The 27,570-nt window shown below is 44.2% G+C and overlaps 1 protein-coding gene across 1 annotated transcript in view; it reads left to right on the top strand.

The window, feature by feature from the left end:
• The window catches only part of LOC135202431 (activating signal cointegrator 1 complex subunit 1-like), a 326,707-nt gene that overhangs the window by 241,828 nt on the left and 57,309 nt on the right, over positions 1–27,570 (top strand). Inside the window, exons 4-5 of the mRNA XM_064231827.1 lie at positions 8,377–8,540; positions 8,972–9,138. Of these exons, the coding sequence (XP_064087897.1) occupies positions 8,377–8,540; positions 8,972–9,138 (331 nt within the window). The remainder of the gene's footprint in view (positions 1–8,376; positions 8,541–8,971; positions 9,139–27,570) is intronic.

Genomic DNA, 27,570 nt, shown 5'->3' with positions numbered 1-27,570 from the left:
GGAGGAAATCTAGGTTCTCAGGATTGCGGGAGAGAGCTGCTAATTCTGATATTCTGGCACCTGAAGCCATGGCTGTAAGAAACAAGGTTTTCCTGAGTAAGGAAATATAAGAGCAGGATTCATTATTGGTATCTGAAGCTAATTTCAGAACATCATTTAAAAACCATGAAACCGTTTGTGGACGGACTGAAGGTCTAAGCCGTTCACAGGCTTTAGGGATAGACGAAAAATAGGAATCTGCTAAATTGATCTTGAAACCAACCTGAAAAATCTTTTTCAGGGCCAATTTAATTGTGGTAATAGTACTAGCGGCCAAGCCTCTTTCAAACAAAGTTCTAAAGAATGAAATGGCTAAATTTGGGGTCATCTGACGAATGTCTGAATTCTTTATAAAGTCCGCTAATTTCTTAACAGCCGAATCATATTGCCTAAGCATTGAATCCCTTTTGTCAGATTCAATGAACAAGACATTATCTGGATCAATATTTGCATCTTTATGGGCTGCGAATTTCATGAAGTCGTCAAAGTTAGGGTTTGAACTATTCTTGAGGAAGCTGACACAGTCTGTGTTTGAACTACTTGTGTCAACTTCGGATGTGGGATCCGTCTGGGATGGAGTTTCAGCTCTACTAGGAGCGGAAACCAATTGCTTTTGGGCCAGTTGGGTGTTACTAAGGCTACTGTACCCTTGAAGGAACGTAGTTTGTGTAGTACCTTCATCAGAAGATTCACTGGAGGGAACAGATAAATCTTCTGCCAGTAGTTCCAGTCTATTGCCAATGCGTCCGTGGCAAAGGCCTGAGGGTCCAGGTTGGGGGCTATATAGCAAGGTAGTTTGTGATTGGCGCTTGTCGCAAACAGATCTACTTGGAGATCTGGGACTAGTCTGGATATCCACCGAAACGAATTCATGTCTAGGGACCATTCCGACTCTAAAAGTTTGGTCCTGGATAACGCGTCCGCTATGACATTTCTTACTCCTGCCAGATGTGTTGCTGACAGGAACCAGTTTCTTTTTGCTGCCAAGGTAAGGATTGCTACTAGAACATGATTCAGTTTGGGTGATTTGGACCCCCCTCTGTTTATGCAGTGGACTACCACCGAGTTGTCTGAGACTATCTTCACATGACTTGTCTTGTGATGAGACAATTGTTTCAAGGTTAGAAACACTGCCATCGCCTCCAACACATTTATATGAAATTGTTTCATACTTAGAGACCAGGTCCCCTGAAACATTTGGTGGTGGGAGTAACCCCCCCAACCACTGAGTGACGCGTCTGTATGAATCGTCACTTGAGGAGGGGGAAATTGCATAGGAACTGATTTGGCCAGTTTCTTGGACTCTGTCCATGGAAGTAGTCTCTTTACTAATATAGAAGGAATTGTTGATACTTTGTCTCTTAAATGTATCTTTGCTCTCTTCCTCCAAACTCGATTGATGTCTTTGAGTTTGGCTTTCAGTATGACGTCTGTTACTGAGGCAAACTGGAGTAAGCCAAGAATTCTTTCTAAAGATCGCCTTGTTATCTTTTTGTTCCTGATGAACTGTTTTGTCACCGATGCTATCTCTTTGACCTTCTTGGATGGAAGAGATAGCTTGTGACCCTCTAGGTCCCAATGAATACCCAGCCATTCGAACTGACTTGCTGGTTGTAGCCGAGATTTCTTTAGATTCAATTGAAAACCTAGACTTTGCAGAAACCGAATTACTTTGGTTGTTGCTTCGTGGCATTCTTGCACTGTATTCACCCAAATGAGCCAATCGTCTAGGTAGGCTACTATCATTATTCCTTGGTTCCTGAGCTGTTGCAATACTGTCTCTCCTAGTTTCGTAAATATCCTGGGTGCAATGTTGAGGCCGAAGGGCATCACTTTGAATGCGTAGGATTTTCTGCCTAGCCGGAAGCCTAGGTAGGGAGAGAAATTTCTTGCTATCGGAACATGATAATAAGCGTCTGTAAGATCTATAGAGGTGGTGACGGCCCCACGGGGAAGTAAGGTCCGTACATGAGAGACAGTCAGCATACGGAACTTGTCTCAAAGAATGTAAGAATTCAGTTTGGACAAGTCCAGAATTACTCTCTTTTTGGAAGAATTCTTCTTTAGAACAGAAAACAGACGTCCCTGAAATTTCAGGCTTTTTACTCTCTTTATAGCATTTTTCTGTAGGAGATCTTTGGTGTATTCTTTCAGATCTGGTGTGCCCAAGGACTGAAGGTCCATTGATCTCGGAACCGGTATAGTCTCCCTCCTACCCGGTCCTTCTCATTGATTGTGAGTTGGCTTATATCCTCTACCACCTCTTGCGCCTCTGGCTCTAGGACCGCCACGCTGGCGGAACTGGCCTCTAGCTCTGTTACCACCGGGTTGCCTGTTGTATCCTCGAAAGGCTCCGGTGGCTTCGTAAGCCGAATTGAACACTGGAGAGGACATCCACGTTGCCGTGGTTGATGATTGTCCGCTTTGTGGTGCGGGAACAATCATAAACTGCTGTGGCGGAGGTGTTTTTGACGTTAATGGATTCGACGTCTGGGCCAGAGGAATAGGCTGTTGCCGTTGTTGTTGGCCACGGGAAGCTTTATAAGAAGCAAAGTATCTTTGCTTCTTTTTAGGATTTTGGTGCTTTTATGAAGGGTCAAACTTTTGTTTGGAAGTAAGTCCCCATCAAACTCGAAGATTCTGATTTGCCCCAGCAGCCTCTTGAAGCACATTGTCCACTTCCTCCTGAGGAAAAAGGTTCTTCCCCCAGAAAGAAGCTTTAATTAGTCTGTTAGGCTCATGCCTAATAGACGCCTCCGCCAAGACAAATTTCCTGCAGCTCTTCCTGGCTGCAATAAACTCATGGAGGTCTAGCTGGTAAGTCTGTAGCAGACTCTTCGCTAGAACTTTGAAGATTTGTTCTTCCTTGTAGATTGAAGCCACCAACTCCAGTGATGTCACTGCGTTGATGGATCTAGCCAACCTTGATCTTGCTTCAAACTCCGTTTTGAGCAAGTTTTCCGTCAGTTTAGGGAGTTTTTCCGAAAACAAGGAAGACGCACAGTCTGGATCTAGTTTTCCAACTGTGAAGGTTGACGGAGCTTCATGCCAGAATTGCCTAGTGGCTGGCATGAGGAGGGAGGTAGCATCCGTCTCCTTAAGGGTTGGCATTGGCAGATCGTCATTTTCTGCTTGGAGCGTTAGCTCCGTAATCTTGTCTATAAACAGAGAGGGGATGTCTCGGGGAGTCTTGAAAATAGTATACAACCCCTTGTGCGGCGTTAGCTTAGTATTCGCACAATCCCAGTCAGTCAGTGTGCGAGCCCAGACAGCTTGGGCTTGTTCCTTCGGGAAAATAACAGTTTCTTTAGGAACTTTGTCCATCCTGACCAGGGCATTCTCCGTTTAACGAACAAAACCATTGAAAGGAAACTGGAGACCTTCTGGGTAAAACTCAAAGTCCGATAACGGCCGAGTACCCAGTCCTTCAAGGGTTAAAGTGCCGTCCAAGTATGGAGCATGGAGGGCAAACCGCCAGGGATTGTTCTTGTCGAACGGTGGAAGTTTCGAGGCATCCGGAACTGCCGATGGAGAAGCTTGAGTTCCGGAGTGGAGTAGTCCTGCGATCATATCTTTGATCGGTTTCAACTGCTCCGCCACTATATCAGACACCGACTGCGAGTCTGAAGTGGAGGCCGGAGTAAGAGAATACATTCTCTCATCCAGCCTTTCATCCAGTACCTCTCTGAATCTGGACAAAAGATTGTCCACAAAAAGGTCAGATTCTACATCAATCCCCGTCTTTTTAGACTTCGCAGACTTACCCCTCTGTCCTTTAGAAGGAGGAGGGACCTTGGCAGACAGCGACGACTCAGACAAAGTCGATGGCCTAGAGGCCGGAGACAACGCTGATGTCGCTGACAGGATTGATTTTACAGCCTTAGATGAAGGCTTTGATGCCTTTAAGGGCTTAACCTTGGGTCGGACTGACCTAGATCCTTCTCAAGGTGAAGGAATTGATTTGTCAAATCCTAAGAAAGAAGCAGAAGAAGAAGAAGGAGTAGGAGAGATAAAGGATTCTGCCGAAACCTCTACACCACTTACCTGCTCATCCATCGGTTCAAGATGGATGTCTAGAGTGGCTACTTCTCCCGTCAGATGCTGGTCCTCTAAGGGTGGGGCCATTGCGGTTCGAATGGCTTCTATAATGGGAGCAGCTATTCTTTTCTCCACGGAGACCCAGGGAACAAACGGGGAGCCAGCTCGCCATCCAACACATAAGGACAACCTTGGGGAGTGTTACGGCCAAAACCGGAGACCCACTGCCGGAGACTTGCTTTGGCTGTTTTCAAACTCTCCTCGTCCGCCTGTAAGAGGGGATAGGATTATAAAACTCTTACTGACTAGAACTTAGAATAGATTTTTATGTTCATATCAACATATGTAGAAAACATGTGTATGAACATCTGTTGCTAAATCTTACCTCATCATTTAACAAAATCGAAACAAACTCGAAACATAACGAGCATGACTCCGGGAACCAGACCATGTAAGGGATCTGGTTTTCCTCTAGTGCGAAGGAAATGGCACAGTGAGCATGCGACCGGCAGACGTCATGGCCCACCGGATCGTTGAAGGTTGCCGGACAACCTTTGAAGGCGCAGCGGGCTTTCTGTAATATAATATTTTTAATAAGTACACCATCTCCTATTGAAATACTAAACTAAACTTAACTAATAAAGCATGCAAGTATTCTTAACCTGACATGCATGTGGGAGGCTTGCCGGAGCTAGTCACACCCAATTAGGAGAAAGTGTACTGTATGTCATATATTTACTTGCAAGAATGATAAGAGACATTCACTAATTTACTCCGTTGCATGCCGGAGGTCCGGTGAGCACCGGAGTAATTAAAGTACCCACAAACAAGTATTAACACGGTAGTTCACTATTTTGTATCAAAAATTTATTCTCAGTACAGTGAATCTCCGGCGGAGATAGACCACTGGAGTAAGTAAATACCGGAGCCGAGGACGGGTACCACATCAAAAATTCGGAAAGCCTATCGAGGGGAGGTGTCTCCCAGTCGTCATAGGCAACACTGAAGATGATAAATAACCCATCTTATAAAATATTAAATATAGTAATAGCGTCTCTAACCCAAACTCTCTAAGCCGACGGAGTTTCCATTGGCGGAGCTCCGGCGAAGAAGCTTCATATAGTAATTCTTATCGAATTACCCAATCTTCCGCCCTGTCCCTATCTTCCTCGAGTCATAGCGGAGCAAGAAGGAGAGGGGCTAATGGAAGAAGGGACAAGGGTAGAAACGCAAATGGCGACCCATTAAGGGCTGGCCATATGTGATCAGAATTGGCCTATTCCGTGATAACGTATCGAAGACCAAGGAAAATATTAATATCAACTAATCGAAGTTGATAAAACGTCGGGGAAATTAATGCAAAACAGTTTCCCTGGACAACCTGGTCATAGACTGGTAATAAATACCATGTTACCGATATGGGCCAAGAACAGAGGAATATAGGCTAACCTAAGTTCGATAATGGTACCACGAACTGGCTCTAGTACGAGACATTTAACGAAAACACCTTGAATAAATAATACAAACGTGAGAGCATAAATAGTGTATATGAATAATGACCTTATAAAACGTAGCCCAGCTTATAAAAGTACTTGATAAGGCAATGAAAAGAGGGGGAGTATTCCAGCCTCTCTTCGAATCTGGCAAAGGGAATTCTTCCAAATTCCATGTAGCCTAAATACCTTAGACAGATTATGAAGTACTTAAATATGCATATAAAAGAGGGGGAAAAATTCCAGCCTCTTCCTGGTAATTAGAGATTATTTCAAACTCCAAGTAGGCTACCAAAAATACCTGAAAAGAGGGGGAGGGATCCAGCCTCTTTCCAGCACTAGAATACTAAAATTCATGATTCATATATGAACAAAACACGCTCTCATAAAAACGTTAAACTACCACTAAACATAATAAAAAAGGGATAGTTATATTTTTAAAAACTGGATAAGCGAGGAAGGGAGAACTATTAGGCTAGGCTGGAAAAGGAACATCTTCCTTCTCAACAACATACTATGGCAAATTAATATGGTTATGTGAAACCTCGTACTGCCCAAAAGGTAACTCTCTTCTTCACTTAACCAAGACTATCTAAAATCCAAATGCGGGACTCGTAGTATACCTAAGCATTGTTTACATCGCCAAAAACGAACAGTATCGCGTTAAGTAAACTGAATCATAAAATCTCAGTTATTAAAAACTACGAACTATATAATTCGAATATAGCAATAAAAAGGGTATGTGGAGAGCAACCTTGAATCGTACCTAAATAGGTAGATCAAAACACAACATGCATTGTGTACGCTCGGAATGGCTACACATGGTCGATACCACGCTCTAACAAAAACACGCTAATACGCGGGTTATACCAAATTTCATTAGCTGTTTTTATTGAAAACATAAATTGGGGTACTTAACATAGGTGTAGATGCAACCAGAGCCTCAGCCATCTTGAAATATAATCCAAATTGGCAAAAATCACTACCACAAAAACAAAGTGTGCTACGACTCTATAAGTCCAAAAGAAGGATGACAGATGGCGCTGGTGTCGGGCGGTGGTGGGGTGATCCAGTCGGACGCGGTGGAAGCCGCTGTTACGGCACACCCCATATGTGTATATTGATGAAGGAATATTCTAAATGGAAGACGACCTGTGAATAGTGGTTTTCACACGCCCTTACCTTATACACGACGCCCTTAGGGGTGCTTGCGTGAGGGTAGTAACCTCTGCATACCATTACTTTAACTTTCTCTGGTATACTAATTGGAAATTATTTATATCAGAAAAGTGACAAGAAGGACCTTTTCACCGGCGAACACAGGTCGACCCAGAAAAAGCACAAGGGGTAGATGCTGACCAATAGGAGAGCAGGACCTTATGGGGTGACTAGCATCAGGAACCAATGGGAGAGCAGGAGGATGGTGGCGAGTTTACTCAGTTGGCGGCGCGGGAGTTTCAAAATTGTTCTCGGTGGTCCGGGCAAATCTCGGGACTTTACAGCAACAACCTTTCGTATCTTGAAAACTTTTCGTATGTAGAGCAGTAAACTTTTTCGCATTGGCTTTCGTATCTCGAGTTTTTCGTAAGTAGAGCCTTTCGTATCTCGAGGTACTACTGTATTGGTGCTCAGTTAACTTCCTTTTTCGATCTAGTGGACAGATGTTGTAGACTGTTGCTCCAAGGAAGACATGAAAATTTATCCAAATAGTGGGATCACTTTCTAAAAGTCTGAGATCATGCTCAGCAATAGTAAAAGCCTTCCATTGTGAGTACACATGATTCAGATCATTGCCACAAGCAAGGTGAGGGATAGATAGCATTGAGTGAGAATAATATGAACATTGTATGTAGGACTTTATTTGGATGATGAAAGTAAGGCACCTAGTCACAAGACTGAAAATTGCTGACATACATCTCTCCTTTTTTATTTTCCTGTAACGACTATTTCAGACTTAGAACATAGGTTCTCGTAAGGTGCCATAAGGAACCGGTAACACTGGTGCCATAGGGAACCAATAACACTGGTGACTAGTAAAGTACCAGAATATGCACACTCCATCATCTGATTCAGTTTAATAGAGGAATAGGCCAAAAGGATTCTTCTGGATCTTAAATCTTTCTATGCACATACTAATTTTCTAGAAAGAGGACCCCTGAAGATTTTTTTTGCAGCAATGTAAAAAATTTGGCCAACAGTGCAAAGAATAATATGACTGGTTTCATCATTCAGTTACCAAATGCAGTAGGTTAGTAATTAATATAAGCCCATGAACCAGTTATATACATCATCAAGGAAAACAAAAATAGAAATTCATTGCAATATTTTATTGTGCTCAATGAGACCACTGAGTCGATCACACTTGGAATCTCTCAGGGCTTGCCAAAAGGATTTGTTGTAAAGAGTGGATAGCAAAGGGGAAAATTACCATAGGGAATGGATGAGAAGTAAAAGGCATTAAATGATGCAGTTGGAGATCAAAGGGACAGTGCAAAACAAAAGCATGTATCCACAGGGAATCACACCAGTACATTGAAAGACAGTATTTTCACACAAATGAGGATGGTACAGTAACAGCTTAAATTTATTTTGCAATGTCATTTTTTTTGCATAAATAAATGGAGAAAATTGTAAGACATTTCTCACTGAAATTTTCTCAAAAGTTTGATGATTGGTTGTAGACCTCTGAATCTGAGCATATATTACAATATGTTCAACAAATCATAAATCACCTTTTGCACTTTCTTTTCTTGCACTGATAATATCTAGCTCATAATCAAAATCATCATCCACTCTTTCCTTTCAGAGACAAGTGCTTGAAAAGTTTGGTAATGAGAGAGGCATTGATGAAAGTCTCTTTCAAGATCCTGCAAAGCTACATTTGACCCTTTGCGTTATGGTCTTAGCAGATGACAGGGAACGACGACGAGCCATTGGAGTTTTAAATACATGCCCAGAAAATGTGTTGAAGTGAGTTTTTTTTATATCACACTGTGTTATCAAATGTTGTATATTTGTTAGTTTGTGACATGAGTGTATTCCTCTGGAGTTGTACTCATCAAGCCCATGGTTACTATTAACCTTTCAATTTTTACCCAATTTGTGGTGGGTAATATCTGATAACAATAACATATAAGAAATACTCATAGTAGCATGAGTCCTGAAATGGAGAAACAAATCCACAATACATAGGTACAAGTGTATTTGAAAATAATTATATATAGAAAACTTCCAGGAATCTATTTGATTCTTGACAGCTCTCTATATACTGTGGATTTGTTTCCCCAACATGTTGTATATATTACTATATATAAAAATTCAAAAGATTTGAAGGTCAGTGTATTTACCACTTACATCTTTCGAAGTGCAGTAGTGGAGATGAGTGATTAAATTTATTTCAGAAAACATCTGACTGAGGAAAAACTAAAAGTGGAGATGAAGGGCATTGAATACATGAATGATGACCCAAATGAAGTTGACGTTCTGTACGGCCAGGTTCACGCTCTTTCTTGGGGTCTGTCTTTGCAGACTATTGCTGATTCCCTTGTGGACCAGTTTGTCAATGCAGGTAATGTTTGTCTATTCACCATATACAGCATATTTAAACCATGGCAGTCAATGTTACTACCGACTAAAACGGTACTTTCATATTCTTTTGATTAAGAAAACCCAGCACTGGCCAAATTCATCATTCATTGCATGCTGCAAGTATTTAGTTTGTCTATTCACCATATACAGCATATTTAAACCATGGCAGTCAATTTTACTACCGACTAAAACGGTACTTTCATATTCTTTTGATTAAGAAAACCCAGCACTGGCCAAATTCATCATTCATTGCATGCTGCAAGTATTTAGTTTTTTTTAATATCTTGCTAATGATTCATTTGTTTTATTTAATGATAAATACTTTAGTTAACCAGCAATTATAACTCTAGAAATGTGTAATGGTCATCTTTTGTATTTTCTTTAAAATACTACAATCCACGTAATCAGTTTCTCAAGATTTTTAGCTATTGTACACAGAAGTTACATTGAATAATAATTTATATGCTCAGCAACACAGGTATAACGTTTGAATTTCATATGTAGGAGCATAGCGGTGTCCCTTGGCACAGTTCCATGAAGGAGAAAGATTAAAACTGGATGGCTAAAACTCATACTTGGTTTCAAAAGAAAAAGTAAATTTAACAACTTTATTCATGAGAGACTATACCATCACTACAGCTTTCCAAATTGTCTTATTGTCTGCTAATAGTGCCAATCATCTTTATAGTATTTTCCTCCTGTAATTTGAAGTTTTTATACATTCAACTTACCTGTCAGATATATACATAGCTATTGACTCCGTCGCGCCGACAGAATTTCGAATTTCGCGCACACGCTACAGGTAGGTCAGATGATCCACCGCGCCGCCGCTGGGTGGCGGGAATAGGAACCCATTCCCGTTTTCCATCAGATTTTTTCTGTCGGCCATACTGGCAACATTGTTGTTGGTATCTCCGGCTGGATTTCGTTTTTGGATACAATTGATCATCGTTTTGGACCCTTTGGTGACGTATTTGGATCGTTGTACTGGCATACGCTTTTGTGGATCGTTATTTGGATTTTGGCTTGGAATTTTCATCATGATGTCTGATTCTGGAAGTGTGGTGAGAATGTGTGTGAATGAAGGGTGCAAGGTGAGAATGCCGAAAGCTTCGGTTGATCCTCACACTGTATGTAAAAGATGCAGGAAGTATGAATGCTCGATGGATAACACTTGTCATGAATGTGAGAGTTTGAGTGCTGAAGGGTGGAAGTCTCTAACTTCTTATTTAAGGAAATTAGAGAAAGACCGGTTAAGGAAGTCATCTTCCAAAACCAAGCCTAGCTCTCAATCTTCAAGTGGTTTGGTGAGTATGTAATATTGTACCCTCCTCTAACATTATGAACGCTCCTTGTAATATTTCAGGTCCTTCTCCGAATGCAGATCCTACAGACTCTGCTTCGGAGGTAGCAAGCCTTAAAGCTGCGCTTATGAAAATGGAGCGTAAAATGGCTGCCATAGAAGGTAAGCAAAGTAGTGCTGTGGAAAGTGATGTGAATTTCCCCAGTGAAGTGGAGGAGGCGTCTGATTGGCTTCACAACGCTCCCAGGCCTAGACCTCTTTCAAGCTCCCAAGCCCAGAGGAGAAGGAATGTCGAAAGCCTTACGGAGGTTATGGAGGATCCCCACCAGTCAGACGTCTCTTCGGCAGAATCTGTAACGTCACAGACTGCCAGGGAACGCATTAGAAAAAGCGTTCTACGTGAATGTTTTTCGTCATCGGAGAATTCCTCACCTAAAAGAGGATGGAGATCAGCGGATCGTTCTCGTCCCTTGAAGAGGATCTGGGAAGAATCGGGCATAAACTCGAGTCCGGAACGTTTTTCTGAGGACTCCCTGACAGAGAATAAGAAAGCAAAGGTTTTGGCTTCTCCCGATAAGTTGTGGGGAATGGAGAAAGAAGGCTCTCCTTCCTCTCGTTTAGACCAGAGAGAAGAAACGACGAAGATATTAAAAGATATGCAAGAGTCTATTGCTTCTCTAGTCGGGGTTCTTTCGAGAGATCCTCCAAGAAGAAAGGATGTTAATCTTCCTGTGAAGAAGTCAAAAAACCCTTACTATCAACCTCCCAGAAAAGAAGATTCTTCTTCGGATGAAGGGTCTATTTTTCACAGACCCGCGAGTTCGGGGCGCGAGGCGCCAGCCAGGCGTGAAGCGCCAGGCGTGAAGCGCCAGCCGAGCGCGAAGCGCCAGCCAGGCGCGGAACGCCAGTCAGCCGCAAAGAACTAACACGTAAGCGCGAGGCTCCAATCAGGCGCGACGCGGCAACCAGGCCCTATCCGATATCGCAGGAGACGACTAGGCGCGAGGAGCTGGCCAGGCGCGAGGAGCCAGCCGCGCGTGAGAATTCCTACAAGCAGGAAGAGACAATCAGGCGCGAGGCGCCATCCAGGAGCGTAGCGCCAGCCAGACGAGAAGCGCCAGCCAGGCGCGAAGCGCCAGCCAGGCGCGAAGCGCCAGCCAGGCGCGAAGAGCCAGCCAGGCGCGATGCGCCAGACTGCCGAGAAGCGCCTACCAGGCGAGAAGCGCTAGCCAGGCGCCAGGCGGCCGCGAAGAGACATACAGGCGCGAAGCGCCAGCCAGACGCGACGCGATAGACGGCCGCGAAGCGCAACAGGCGTGAAGCGCGAGTCGAGCGCGAGGCGCCAGCCGCGCAAGAGGAGCCAGCGAGGTGCGAAGCGCTAGCCGAGCGTGAGGCGCCAGCCGCGCGAGAAGATTCAACCAAGCGCGAAGCGCCAGTCAGGCGCAAGGCGCCAGCTGATCATGAAGAGCGGCAAGAGTGAGAAGTTATAAGGGGTAATAGAAGATCTTTTCATGTAATGTCTTCGGATAGCGAGTCTCCTACAAGTAGAAACCCTAATGCAAGGAAGCAACCTGGTACATCGAAGGTTACGGTTTCAACCTCCATGTCTCAGGATGTTTTGGTGGATAAGAAAGGGAGAACTTCTAGATCTGTCAGTCTCTCTCCTTCTAGGAGTATTTCTCCTATAGGGAATATGTCTACGGACAAAGAATCTAATAAAAGAGCTCGCTCTCCTTCTAGGATGGAGTTGGATGAGGTGTCGGAGGAAGAAACCCCGAACAATGAGGGGGTATCTAACTACAAAGTGTTAGCCTCTCTTCTCCTACAAGAATTTGGAGACTCTCTAAGCCCTGCAGCTCCTCCTTCCCCGAGATCTCTGTTCTCCAGTACGAAGGTTCCTAAATCGTCTTCGTATTTAAAAATGAAACCAGTCATATCAATGAAGAAGGCTATTCAATCTTTAAATAATTGGATGAAGGTGAAGAAGAAGGAAGCTCAGAAGACAGTTTTTTGCACTCCTCCATGTAAGCTCGGAGGTAGGAGGGGAATATGGTACAGACAGAGGAAGCGATGGGGCTTATGCTTCCATCTTCCGCGGAGGCGGATTTTTTCAAGCTTGGTTGAAGCATCGAGAAGACATGCTTTGAATACAGCTAAAGCATATTGGAGCATGTCAGAATTGGATCAACACCTCAAGGGACTTTTCCATGTACTAGAAGTTTTTAACTTCTTGGATTGGTCCCTTGGAGTGCTGGCCAAGAAGGCAAATGAACCAGATGTTTTAGAACCTGAAGTTTTACATTGCATTTTATCCTGTATGGATAAGGCGGTTCAGGATGGATCGGGAGAATTGTCATCTCTATTTGGAGCAGGAGTAGTGAAGAAGAGATCATTATTTGGTTCATTTCTAACCAAAGCGGTTTCTCCTTCACAAAGGTCAGCCCTGTTATACGCTCCTCTCTCGGATCACCTTTTCCCTTCGCACTTGGTGAAGGAGATTTCAAAGTCTCTTGCTGAAAAGGCAACCCAAGACTTATTAGTACAATCCTCCAAGAAATCAAGACCAACAGTACCAGTAGCAAAGAAGACTACTCGTACTCCGGTAGTGCCCTTTCGGAGAGGTTCCACCTCTCGTCCTCCAACGAAAAGGAAGACAGCAGAAAAGCGAGGAAGGTCCTCCTTTAGATCTTTCAAGAAATCAAAGTAGCAGCGAGGTCCTCCAAACATCTGTAGGGCCAGGCTCCTAAACTTCGTAGGGGTGGGGAATGGAAGATAAGGAAAGCCGACCCTTGGACGCTAGCAGTCTTGGGGAAAGGTTACAGTATACCTTTTCAGGACAGACCACCTTTGTCGAATTCCCCAAAGGAACTGTCGGCGAAGTACAAGGACCCTGTTCTGAGGGAGACACTTCTTCAGATGGTGATAGGAATGAAGGACAAAGAGGCAATAGAAGAGGTTCAGGATCCTTCCTCTCCGGGGTTTTACAACCGCCTGTTTTTAGTTCCAAAGGCATCCGGGGGATGGAGGCCAGTCTTGGACGTGAGCATTCTGAACAAATATGTGGAAAAGAAAAAGTTCTCGATGGAGACTTCTGCCTCAGTACTTTCAGCCCTGCGAAGAGGAGACTGGATGGTCTCTCTAGACCTGCAGGATGCATATTTCCACGTTCCTATTCACCCGTCATCAAAGAAGGTATCTCAGGTTTGTGATTCAAGGGAAAGTCTACCAGTTCAGGGCCTTGTGCTTCGGCCTCTCCACGGCTCCACAGGTATTTACGTACTGATGCGGAACGTAGCCAGATGGCTACACCTGGAAGGCATAAGCGTCTCTCTGTACCTAGACGATTGGCTGATATGAGCAAAATCCCAGGAACAATGTTTGGAGGATCTGAAGAAAACATTAGAATTGACAAAGGAATTAGGACTTCTCGTGAATCTTGAGAAATCGCAGATGACCCCCAGTCAGGACATAGTCTATTTGGGGATTCAGATGAATTCTCGGGATTTTCGGGTTTTTCCGTCCCAAGAAAGGATTCTTCGGGGGATTCAGAAAGTTACATCCTTCCTAAAGAAAGATAGGAGTTCAGCCAGGGAGTGGCTGAGCCTTCTAGGGACTCTTTCTTCCCTGGAACAATTTGTATCCCTAGGAAGACTTCATCTAAGGCCTCTACAATTCTTCCTAAAGAGATCTTGGACTTGGAAGAAGGGCCATCTGTCGGACACTTTTCCGGTAACATTAGAGGTGAAGAAAACACCTAAAGTGGTGGCTGCTCCCACTCAAAGAGAACAAGGGAGTGTCCCTAGAGGTTCGGAACCCAAACCAAATCTGTTTCTCAGACGCTTCAGAAACGGGATGGGGAGCGACTCTAGGGGCAAGAGAAGTCTCTGGCAAATGGAAGAAAGAACAAAGAGATTGGCATATAAATGCCAAAGAAACTATATGCAGTGTTTCTGGCATTAAAATTCTTCGAGTCAGAAGTAAGAAATCAAGTGATTCAAGTCAACGCAGACAACACCACGGCGTTGGCTTATATAAAAAAAACAGGGGGGGACGCACTCGTTTTCCCTATTCGAGATAACGAAGATCTGTTGTCATGGACGGAGGAGAGGAATATTACCCTCCTGACCAGATTTGTGAAAGGGGAAAGAAATATCAGAGCAGACAGGCTCAGCAGGACGAAACAAGTTCTCCCCACGGAGTGGACTCTGCACGAGCAAGTCTGCCAAGTCTGTGGAACCTGTGGGGGAGGCCGCAGATAGATTTGTTTGCGACGTTCCTGTCAAAGAGGATAGAGAACTTCTGCTCCTTAGTAGAAGACCCGAGAGCGATAGCGGTGGATGCCATGCTACTGGAGTGGTCGGGACTCGACGCTTACGCTTTCCCTCCATTCAAGTTGCTAGGAGTAGTGATGAAGAAGTTCGTAGCATCAACAGGGACGAGATTAACTCTCATCGCCCCGTATTGGCCATCCCAAGATTGGTTCACAGAGGTACAGGAATGGACAGTAGACTATCCAAGATCTCTTCCAAACAGGATAGATCTTCTCAGACAACCCCACTTCAAGAGGTTCCATCAAAACCTCCCCGCTCTCGCTCTGACTGCCTTTCGACTATCGAAAGTTTGGTCAGAGCGAGAGGCTTTTCAAGCAAGGCTTCGAAAGCAATTGCTAGAGCCCGGAGATCGTCAACTATCCGGGTCTATCAATCGAAGTGGGATGTATTTAGAAGATGGTGTAGGAAGAATAAGCTGTCCTCCTCCGATACCTCTGACCAATTCTAGCAGATTTTCTGTTATTCCTGAGAGGAATCCAATCTGTCCATAGCTACAATAAAGGGATACCGAAGTATGCTCTCAGCGGTATTTAGAAATAGAGGCTTAAACTTGGCAGAGGATAGAGATTTGCACGATCTCATAAGATCGTTCGAGACGTCAAAATCTATATCCTCTACTCCGCCAAGTTGGAATCTGGATGTTGTGCTCAAATTCCTTACATCGGAAAAATTTGAACCTCCGACCGTGCCTCGTCCAGGGGATTGGACGAGAAAAGTGTGTTTTTCTCATAGCCTTAGCGACGGCTAAGATAATAAGTTGAAAATCCATGCCCTAGATTCTCGGGTGGGTTTTAAGAAAGACGCAGCCATCTGTTCTTTTCAACTCTGTTTTTAGCAAAAAATGAGAACCCTTCGAAACCATGGCCGGAAGGAGTTTTGAGGTGAAAAGTCTTTCAAACTTAATGGGAGACGAAATTGAAAGAACTTTATGCCCGGTTAGAGCTCTTAGGTTCTATCTTAAAAAGAAAGAAGAGTTGAAGGCATGTAAACAAAGTCTATGGTGCGCAGTTCGGGACACGAAAAGACCAATGTCCAAGAATGCGCTAGCGTATTTTATTAGAAGTGTGATTATGGAAGCTCATAGCGATTGTGCAGAGGATTCCTTTAAATTATTACGAGTTAAAGCTCATGAGGTAAGAGCAGTGGCAACATCATTATCATTCCAAAAGAATATGTCCATGAACGGACATTATTAATGCGACCTATTGGAGATGCAACTCGGTATTTGCATCCCACTATCTTAGAGATGTTAAAATTACCTACGACAAGTGCTTCTCTCTAGGTCCTTTTGTGTCTGCGGATACAGTGCTGGGACTGAGGACACATACCGATCCTTAAACTTTTATGAAAAGTCTAATACTTCCATACCATACTGGTGGGATGGGCTCTAACTTTCTTACCTGACGGCTAGTTGTTGCACAGGCGGCCATGGCCTTGTTTAGGTAAGGAACTTTGAGTTTATCTTACAGGATAGGCTTGGATAAAAACGGTGTCTTTGATTACGGAGATCTCCACTATTTGAGGCAGTTTTTGTGTTACTATTGGTAAAAGTGCTTGGTGTCGCACAGGCGGCCATAGCCCTTGCTAGTGAGGAACTAGAAATGTGCCTTTTAAACGGAGTAGGATTAAAGACATTGTCTAAATTCGTACAGGGACCTCTCCTTTTAAGACAGTATCAGGATTTTCTGCTGACAAGAGTGCTTGGGCTAGCACAGGCGGCTTTTGGTGCTTTTGACAGTATGAGAATGTGCATAGGTCTTACAAGCGAGGTAGTACAAATTGAAATTATATTTGTTTATTTTTATTTTTATTTATTTTTCATAAAGAATTAGGTGTAAAATATTGTGATTGAGTTTTTTGGTTGTTTGCAAGGAGTCCGGGGATGACTTCTTGCAATCTTAGATACAACATTTGGTTAGGTTAAGGTGATCAGGATCGGGATTGTGCTCCTTAGAAAAAAGGTTCTTGTCATATAAGTGGATTGAAACCCTTTGACATAGCCCTTATAGGATCGGCCAAGTAAGTGGATAAGACCCCTTTGGCAGACCTACAAGAACTCTTAGCAATAGATCAATATCTCGCTGAGGCTCTTGAGACTAAGCAGACTCCTGGGCATTAACCATGAAGTCTTCAGTCTAAACAGGTAGGAACCAATGTTTTATGTTATTAATACCTACAACGATTGTTGTGTTTTCCTGTTAAATCAGTTATTAGCTGTCTTTACCCTCCTCCAATGGTGTGAATCAGCTATGTATATATCTGACAGGTAAGTTGAATGTATAAAAATGATATTGTTATGATACAATAAAGTTTTATACATACTTACCTGGCAGATATATACATAGCTATTGACTCCGTCGCGCCGACAGAATTTCGAATTTCGCGCACACGCTACAGGTAGGTCAGGTGATCCACCGCGCCGCCGCTGGGTGGCGGGAATAGGAACCCATTCCCGTTTTCCATCAGATTTTTTCTACACCATCTGTCTCCTGAGGGGAGGCTGGGTGGGTAGTTTAATTGTATATATCTGCCAGGTAAGTATGTATAAAACTTTATTGTATCATAACAATATCATTTTTATATATGTATATGCAACTTACCAAGTACTTGCATAGGTATAAGTTTCACTCGTTGGCAGCTAGAAATTAGGAAATTCGCGGTATCGCTAGTTTGTTTGGCTAGGTGACTTACCCCACCCACTTTCAGGGTAAGAGAGGAATCAGCTCAGCTAGGAACTTCATTATGTTCCTGCCGGATGATGACGACAGTTTTTAGCAGCAGTGCTTTTTTAGAATTTGTTTTACTTTGTAGAACTGTGAAAAATTGGGTTTCTGTGAATGAATGTTTGATTTTTTGTTTATATTATTTTTATTTGTTGTTGTTAGGTGGATTAGGGTAGGCAATTTTTAAATTTAGATTTTAGTATTTAGTTATTTTACTCATTATGTTTTTCTGGGCTCGACCTGTGTCAGCCGGTGAAATGTCCCTATAGCACTCATTTCCAGGTATAAATAAATGCTAAATATACCAGAGAAAAAAAGCCATATGGAATGCTGGAGTTACTACCTCCAGCTCGCTCACCCTCATAGGGTGTCGGTATAGCACAGGGGCGAGTGGAAACCACTACCACAGATACTTTGCCAATTAGAGGTCTCCTCTCTCAAAATCCCCCTCTAGAGAGGTGCCGTTACAACGTCCTCCTTCCGCTCGCTACCTACCTCTGCCAGAAACCCTCATTCCTTAAATAGCACTCTTCGTGTCTGCACGCGCTGTTTTCGCTGTCTCCAGGAAGTGTTTTTGCCCAAGCATCATGTCTTCCCTTGACCAAGAAGCTTCTTCTTCTAAGTTGAGTATCCCATTTATCGTTTTTGACACGTTGGGGCAACGATGCATCCATTTTTGGCCCTTATTTTAAGTCTTTTGTTCTTGGGAGCCGGGCATGACGCTCTTACGATCCGCCATTTTGTATGCATGGTTGGTGGCGTGCGTGTTCATATCAGAATTTTATTTCGCTGTGTAATTTTATTCACCGTTTAGCTCTTCACTGTATAGGCTACTGTTTTCGTATTTTGTTATCGCTCTTGTGACGTTTACTGAGAGCCTTGTTTTTTACGGTTTGATCCTTACGTTATTAGCCTATTATAGGGCCCGTCTCGCTCCTGACTTATACTGAGAGCTTTGTTTATTACGGCTTGATCCTTATGTTATTAGCCTATTATAGGGCCTTTTTCAGGAGCGAGTTGGTTCCCTTTCGTGCATACGGTGATATGCTTCATACTACGTTATGCACGCGTATTGTGTTTTAGGCGCCCTAGGCTAGCCTAGCGGTACGCCAGTTTAGTTTTAGAGGTGAAGATTCCTCATTCATTTGCAGTGCTCATGCATATATATTTCTGTTTGTTTTCGATTATAATCTTGTATTGCTATTTGATGAGGTTGGAAGTTCTTCACGATGTCCTACCCAAGCCTATCCGACCAGACCTAGGCTAGGTTTTGAAAGGTAGGCTAGGCGGGCTGCGTTTATCCCACCACCCTTAGTGGCTCCTCGTACCGCCATCCCGACCAGGCAGATATGTTTGCTTGGAGGGTGGTCCTGGACTAGAGAGTTCCTCTCTTGTTACGTTTGTAGGGGGCTAGGCCTATCTTACCTGACCAGATCGGTAGATTCGATTTTGGAGGGTTGAGTTAGGTTATGGGCGTCCTCTTCGTGACGTCCTTATAGGAGCCATCTTAGCCTACAGTAGGGTCTGTTTCTCTAAGCTGGGGCATGGGCTCATCACACGTCACTGCTTGAAGAGTAAGCTCCGCCACCTTAGTTGTAAAAGGTAACGGGTTCTCCTCGTCTGTTGTGAACATAGTGAACGGGCTCTTAAAGGCCGTGATTCTAGTGTTTGCGCAGTTCCACTCCTCCAAACTGCGGACCCATGACTGTTGGGCCTGGTCCCTGAAAAGGATGACTGTTTCCTTCGGAACCTTATCCTCCCTAACAAGAGCAGCCTCCGTAAGCCGAACATAGCCAATGAAAGGGGGCTGCAAGCCTGCAGGGAAGAACTCGAAGTCCTCAAGTCTCCAGGTACCGCAGCCTTCTATCGTTAACATCCCATTGATGTACGGAGCGAAGTTCGCTACCCTCCAAGGGTTACTTGGATGGAAGGGAGGGAGAGTGGAACCGTCTGGCATACTCTGGCCTTGCACTAGGTTACTAGGATGGGCCGAACCTGCTGCACCCTGCTGAAGACCTGCAATTAGAGACTCCTGCGTGCCCAGTCTCTTAATCACCTCCTCAAACTTTGCCGTAACCGTATTGACTAAAGTTCCTAGGTTATTGACCTGTTTTAAAATATTTGTATTGAACAGATCCTGCCCAGCGGGAGAGGAATCCCCCTTCTCCTTTGGTACCTTATGAGGTATCAGGGCCTTAGAAGTTGATGGTAAAGGGCTTGAAGGGGAATGGTAAGATTTCCCCTCCTTTGACCTTGGTTTAGAGGGCTTTGACAGGGACTTCTGTCTTGGTTTAGTACCTCCGGTATGGGATGCTGGAACACATTTAGGGAGGTTGTCATATGATGCTTTTGGTACAGAAGCTCTTTTTTGCAGTGTTTTTGCCTGAAGTTTCTTCACTTTAGGTATCACCGAGGAGGGTTGCAACCTAGAAGGAGGCAATCCCCCGGTGAAACCTTGGAATGATTTAGAAGAAGAAGGAGTGGAAGAGTTAGAAGTACTCAAGAAATGACCTTGTGGCGGGATCACAAAAAACAAGTAACCTCCCCACATAAACTTAACCTGTCTGGCTATCAAACCCAACCTCAATCACACTTTCCACTTAACACTACAAAATACAGCAGGACAATTGCCCCAATACCTACATACAGAACAAAAAACACAAACAGGTACTCACCTCTGGCTTCTGACACTTAGGGCTAGGCTGTGCTGTCCACTGGATATAGGCTATAGGCTAGCCAACACAACCACCGCCGACAACCAAGCGCAAACCACCCCCCCCCACCCCCCCCGAGACCCACAACCCCACAAAAACTCAATAATCCAACAAATCACTGCAAACGAACACCAACTGCCTGAAAGAACACGACAACCACACAACTCACAGAAGCACAACAACCCGCCAAAACCAACACTGCCCCAACCACCACTAACAGACACCGAAAATGCACCAAAAACCTTCTTAACCTCACCACAACCAGACAGACACACGCACAACAACTTCACAACCCCAAAATCTATCAATTACTACCAAAACAACTAAACACCAAAGGACAACTGCTGCCAAAACCGACACTGACTTGACCAGACATCTCACTGTTTACGGACTCTCGTAACAGACTTCCACTGACTCCCTACAGAGCGCCACAACAGACATGCTTCCGACCGCCATTTAACCACTCCCATTCATTCTTCCACCAATCTCTCTCTCTCTCTCTCTCTCTCTCTCTCTCTCTCTCTCTCTCTCTCTCTCTCTCTCTCTCACACACAACCTTTGGAGATGTTGTCAAATATAAACTATCATTACTCCTCCATATTACCTCCCCCATTACATTTGACAACATCTCCTTACACTCACAACATCCACACTAAATTGCCTTTCGCAACACCCAAGGATGCTCAGATGCAGGCCCCCTGGATCTTGTTTGAGGACCATCATACACTTTCAGTTACATCGCCATTCACTTCTTCCAAACCACTTTCTTTCAAACTCCCATTATCTCCCTCACTACCATCCTCCCAAATTCCATTCACTACTTCACTGATGTCTTCTAACTCTGGTTCCAACATCTCCCCTATTTCGGCCACCAAACCACTCAGTTCATCCATACTTCTGTCAAACTCCCGCAAAGACTTATCCATCCTATCAACTACCTCCTCACTACGCAGTTTCCTTCTCACTGAAGTCTTATTTGTCCCTGTCAACTCAAACCCACATACACTACAAATATCATTCATTCCCCCAAAGTCATCCGTAGCACACGCTTTATCAACCGTTTGCACCCTACCACCAACCCCTTTACCATGCCGTTCACGCTCTTTCCTTCCACTCCCTCTCCCCACACTCTTTTGTTTTCTTCCATACTTAACCAACACCAACTGTCGATCTCCCAGACCAATTTGTTCACCGACAGTCGGCTCATACTTATTCACCCTCAACCACTCACTCATCGCATTCTCCCGAACATACTGTGGTACTTCCCTCCACTTACGGAGCTGGTTATGGTGTGCCCTAACCTCATCCATTCCCCACCTACTCGCAATTTCCCCAAAACATAACTCAATCCACTCGGTCCCACTTCCAAAATCTCAAAAGGTCCTTCAAATTTCTCCCTTACTTTATTCACATTCATTCTTCCCATCTCACACCTCTTTCAACCACCTTATCCCCAATCTTAAAACTCTCAAACCTTTCACTCGCTTTCTTCCACAAATCCCGATCACCTTCTGACAGACCCAACCGCGGTCTGACAATCCTTTCAAAATTCAACACATATTTACAAGGAGACATACCTATACTCTTCTGCAGTGTGGCATTATATGCCCAAACTGCACGTCCTACATACATATCCCAATCCTTGTCGCTCTTACTCATCATTCGCAAAATCTCAGTCATCGTCCTAACAGTCCTTTCAGCCAACCCATTCGCACTAGGCATATACGGAGTAGAATACACATGCACAATACCCCATTCCTTCAACATTTCTTCAAATTCCCATCCCACAAACTCAGGTCCATTATCACTCAACATTTTTGCCGGCTTACACACACACATGGGCAACATCACTTGACCCACCATTCGTGCAACCGTTTCACTCCTCTTATCTTTGATGGGAACCACATAGGCAAATTTACTCATGTGATCCACCATCACAATCATCCCCACGTGTCCTCTCACAGTCCTAGGCAAAGAAACACAATCAATCACAAGCATTTCAAACAGCTCTTTCATCTACAATCGCAACACAGGTGGACTTGCATGCACACTCTGATACTTTCCCCTCTGACAGTCTTCACACGTGACAGCCACATCCACACAAATCTTATTCAACCCAGGAGCATACAATCTCTCTCTCATGCATTCCCACAACTTATTTTTTCCCATATGCCCAAACCGATCATGCACCAACAAACACATACTCACAGCTGACTCAACAGAAAACACTGGCACATACACTTCCTTGTCATACACCCCTTCCTGATGCAAAAAGTACACTATGTTTTTGCACACCACAAAACGTTTAGCAACCCTCTTATATACATCCAACTCACATGGCCAGTCTTCCACACGCACTCCTCCCAAAACACATCGTCGCAACACACTTATCTCCAGGCACTTATTTTGCATTTCCTCAATCTCTTCCTCACTCAACAGATCATTCTCACTCCTAGCAATATCAATCATACCCACAAAGTTTGCTACAAACACATTACCATCTTGAATCCTAGCTACTTGTCTGCCCCCCTTTCTAAGAATTCCATTTCCTATATCTACGTCTATATCGCGGATCCTCAAAAAATCTATCCCTATTAAAAAGCAAGATGGCATATCATTTTCTCCTATAACTATAAAGTTATGCATTACCTCAAGATCTCCCAACCTAACCTTTAACCGTACCTCTTCCCATACTAAAACACTTCCTTGTCCCAACCCATGTATTCTCACACTTGTAGATTGCCTTTTCACTTCCCAATCACATCTCTCAAGTTCCACTCACCACTGACCCACTCACCACTGACCCACTCACCAAGGAAACTTGTGCCCCTGTGTCAACCAAACTACAATACTCACTATCATTTACTTGGACAAACGTCACCATTTTCCCTCGAGTCCCATTCATACACACATTCACTACCACGTCCACCTGGTTATCCACATCACAATCCTCCTCATCACATTCATCCTCAGTTAACTCCCCATTTCCACAATTCTGACTCAGATCCCCTTCACAGTCCCTTTTTGTAACCAACCAATTACAACCACGTTCCCCGCACTGAATTATCAAAACCCCACGTTCATTACCTGTACTCACCCTTCCTCGATATTCAACCGGTCTGTCCCATCCAAAATACAACAACACTTTTATTCCAAACAACTCAGCTACTGCTGACAACAATTCATGCAACATTTCTCTTTCCCCACCTTGTTCCTCTGCATATGCCACTTCCTTCTGCACATCACTCATCAACTTCACTCGCAACTCATTCACACTACCAGGTACCTCTTCAACCAGACCCTTACCTTCCAAGTTTTTCAATGCTGAAAACAAACATTCACACATTCTGTCATTCCCTTCAAACCTCTCTTTTACAACCAACCCCTCAGGTACCATATTCGGATCCCAGTCACTTTTCACAACACCACTGTCCTTACCATGCATCCTAGACATCGTATCAGCGATCACATTTTTACTCCCCGGCACATATTCTAAGCTAAAATCAAACTCACTCAAATCCTCAATTGTCCTTGCAATCCTAGCATTCACACTTTCCTTCTTGATCATATAAACTAACGGCCGATGATCTGTCCTTATGACAAATTTTACCCCATACAAAAACACTTTCAACGCTTTCACACAAAACCTTATTGCCGCAAGCTCCTTCTCAACCACCGAATACTTAAGCTCTGCTTTATTAAAAGCTTTACTCACATACGCAATCACTCTCAATTGTCCCTCCCCATTCACCTCTTGCATCTGCACCAAGCATCCTCCCATACTAAACTTACTAGCATCAGCATACAACTCAAGCTTACTGGCATCCTCACTGTAGTCCGGAAAAGCCAAGGTGACGTCTCTAGCAGCCTCCTCTTTCAATCTCTCAAATGCTCCCACCATTCGCTCATCCCACCTCAGCTTAGTACAATTTTTCTTCCCGGTCTATTCAGTCAACGGCTTCCCTATACCCGAACAATCCCTAACGAATTTCCTCCCGAACTCAATCAAACCCAAAAAACCCTTTAACTCCCGCATGGTCCGGGACGTGGAAACTCCTTTACTTTTTCCACAAACTTTTCCCTCTTCCTTACACCACTCGCACTCACCTTATGACCAAGAAATTCCACTTCCCCAGCCAACCACGTACACTTCTCCAGCTTCACCTTTCGACTCCCACCACATCTCTTCCAACCATTCTAACACCTTCTCAGCAGTTCCACATTCTCCTCAACAGTTTCACTTGCAATCAAAACATCATCTATAAACACAGTCACCTTCCTTCTATCAAAACCAGCCAAAACTACATTCATCGCCCTCTGGAAGGCAGCAGGCGCATTAGCCAATCCAAAGCTTAACCTCTTGAATTGATAGTGGCAGCTACCACTCGAAAAAGCCGTAACATGCCTGCTCCCTTCCTCAAGAGGAATCTGGTAATAGCCCCTTACCAAATCCAATTTTGTGAACACTCTCATCCCATGCATCTTATACACACAATCAGACACCACATTCATCGGGAATCGCTCCTTCACAGTCACTTCATTCACCTTCCTGTAATCCACACACATCCTCAAACTCCCATCTGTCTTGCGTACTGGGACTATGGGACTATTCCAAGCACTCTCACTCCTCTCGATCACTCCCACTCTCTCAAGTTCCTCACACTGTTCCTCAATCTCTCGGGCATTAGGCACAGAAAAGTGTCGGGGACGCTGATATATGGGGGTATCGTCATTCAAAACTATCTTGAATTCTGGAAGCTTAGATCCCCTGAAATCCTCGTCACCCCGACTCAACGCACCCCGCCTATCCCACAACATCTTCATCAACCGCTCCCTCTCGTCATCACCAACATTTTCATCCACCCCAATTCTTTCTCTCAACTCATCATACTTCCACTCATCACTTTCTTTCATGCTACCTGTCATCACCCGCCGCACCCTAACATATCTTTCGTCATCCACATCCACCAACGTATACAACAACCCCACACAATCACCTTCATGTATACCCCGCACTCGCTTTTTCCTAACACTCGGCAATGAGGCCACAAAAACCCGAGGATTCTCCATATCCAAAATCCCGTCGTACACATGCACACTCGCTCTTACCAACTTGTTCGCATCCACCCCCTCAACCACATATGCACACTTGTCACCTTTGACAATCCCCAGACTATCAGGCCACGCAACTTTCACACTAACAACTTCTCCAACTTCTCGTGGCACTTTTACACTCTCTTCCGCAACTAACGGCACTCCCTTCCATATTTTACTGCTCACCCCTCCATCCCTATCCAAGTGCAACTCTCCATGTACATTCCCCTTCCTATGCAACTCAATCATATTCCTGCTCGGATGGACCACCATCCCACACTTCTTCAGGAACCTGTATCCCAACAACATATCATACTTATCACTCATTCCCTCGATCACATAAAAGTCACCTTCATCCATCACTACCCCTTCGATTTCTACATTTTCACGCAACATTCCCACCACAGGCATACCTAAATTTCCTATTCCTCGTACCTCCCCTTTACATTTCCTAATTTCACACTCACTCCGCAACTTGTCACATCCATTCTTAAAAAGAACACTGACACTGCACCCAGTATCAATCAAAGCAACCAAACAAACCCCTTTGCACCTCACTTTTACACTCATACATTCATGAGCTCTTCCTTCAAACCCTTTTTCATGCAACAATCCTTCTCGCACATGCATCACTCTTACTGACTGCACACCAGAGGACCCACCCAACTGAATCCCCTTTGTACCTAGTTTCCCGAACTCCCAATCTGACTCGTCCTCTTTCGCCTACACACACTCGCCACATGACCTTCCATTCCACACTCAACACACTTTGCCCGCTGTTCCTTACACATCCTAGCATAATGCCCATTCTTCCCGCAATTACCGCAAACCTCAGTCACACGAGTACTTCGACATCCACTTGCTATATGCCCTACTTGCCCACATCTGTAGCATTTAATATCCCTATCCTTACACTCGCTCACTAAATGCCCTGTTTGCCCACACCCGAAGCAAGCTCCCAACGCCCACCGACATTCATTCTTCCTGTGCCCTAGCTTTCCACATCTGTAACACTGCTGCTCTCGTTCACGACTAACCGACCCTACTCTTCCAACGCTTGCACTCCGATCTCTCTTAGGGCTAACCATACTTACATTACTGGCTCTAACGCTCCTATCAACACTCGCTCTGCCATTCGCCTTGGCCCTTCCAAAACTGCCTCCCTATAGCTCTTAAACTCTGGTATAACATCAGCCACTTCAGTCCTAACACTAACACTTCTACTCTCTTTCATACACCTGTCCAACTCATAATCCTCTACCATTTCCAAAATGTCGTTCCACGTCAACCTTTCATTCGTCCATCGCATTTTCTCCTTGCGTTTCAGATTTACAAACTCATACGCACTCTCAGGCACAGTCGCCAACAACTTCCTCACTAACTCTTTACACTCATTTATCCCTTCATCCCCAAACTTTTTCCTGGCTAATGTTTCCAACCTGCACACATACATCGACAACGACTCACCAACATTCATTCTTACTTCATCAAAACCATGTTTTCTCTTATATCTAACACTACTCCTTATCCTCTTCGCCTGTTCCACAATCCTGGCTTTCACACTCTCATAAGGCACATTCCCCAAACTCATCACTACCCCATACATATTCAACAAAAATCCCGTCAAAAAATTACCCAACTCTCTTGCACAGACTCTCTTGTTATCCCCATACTTTGCCTCGCAATACCTCTCATATTCCTTAAAAAAATCCCCTATGTCCCTACTACCATATTCCTCATATTGTGCACATCCAGGTATCTCTCTCATATATACAGCCTTTCATACTTCCCGCTCACTCTCACTTTCGCTACTTCCACCATTCTGATCCCTCTTAACCTCGTCCGAATACAGCGAATCAACTTCCATACTAACATCCATGCTCCTGATTACACTCTTCTTACCCTTCTTCTTTCTACCTACCTGTTTCCACTCACTGCTATCCAAATCACTCTCAGCCCTTTCCCCAATGTAATCTGACCTAGTCTCATCCTGTCCGTCATCCTTCCTAACCTTCTTTCCCTTAGTCGTCTTCTTTTCCTCAGCCCCCTTCTTATTCTTGTCCTCAGGTTTATCCTTATCCTGTCTCTTTCCCTTCTTTCCTTTACCTATCACAAACAAGTCACCTTCGTCACTCGTAGTTTCATCCCCTCGCTCTTCCACTGTCTTTACCACTTCTGGCTTATCACAAGACCTAGTAGGCCTACCCCCTACAGCTCCCTCTCCCATGAACCCCTTCATCATCTTCT

Source organism: Macrobrachium nipponense, chromosome 30, assembly GCF_015104395.2.
Source record: "Macrobrachium nipponense isolate FS-2020 chromosome 30, ASM1510439v2, whole genome shotgun sequence".
Taxonomy (NCBI): domain Eukaryota; kingdom Metazoa; phylum Arthropoda; class Malacostraca; order Decapoda; family Palaemonidae; genus Macrobrachium; species Macrobrachium nipponense.
Note: the sequence above shows the minus strand (reverse complement) of the source record. Positions and strands in the feature narration are given on the sequence as shown.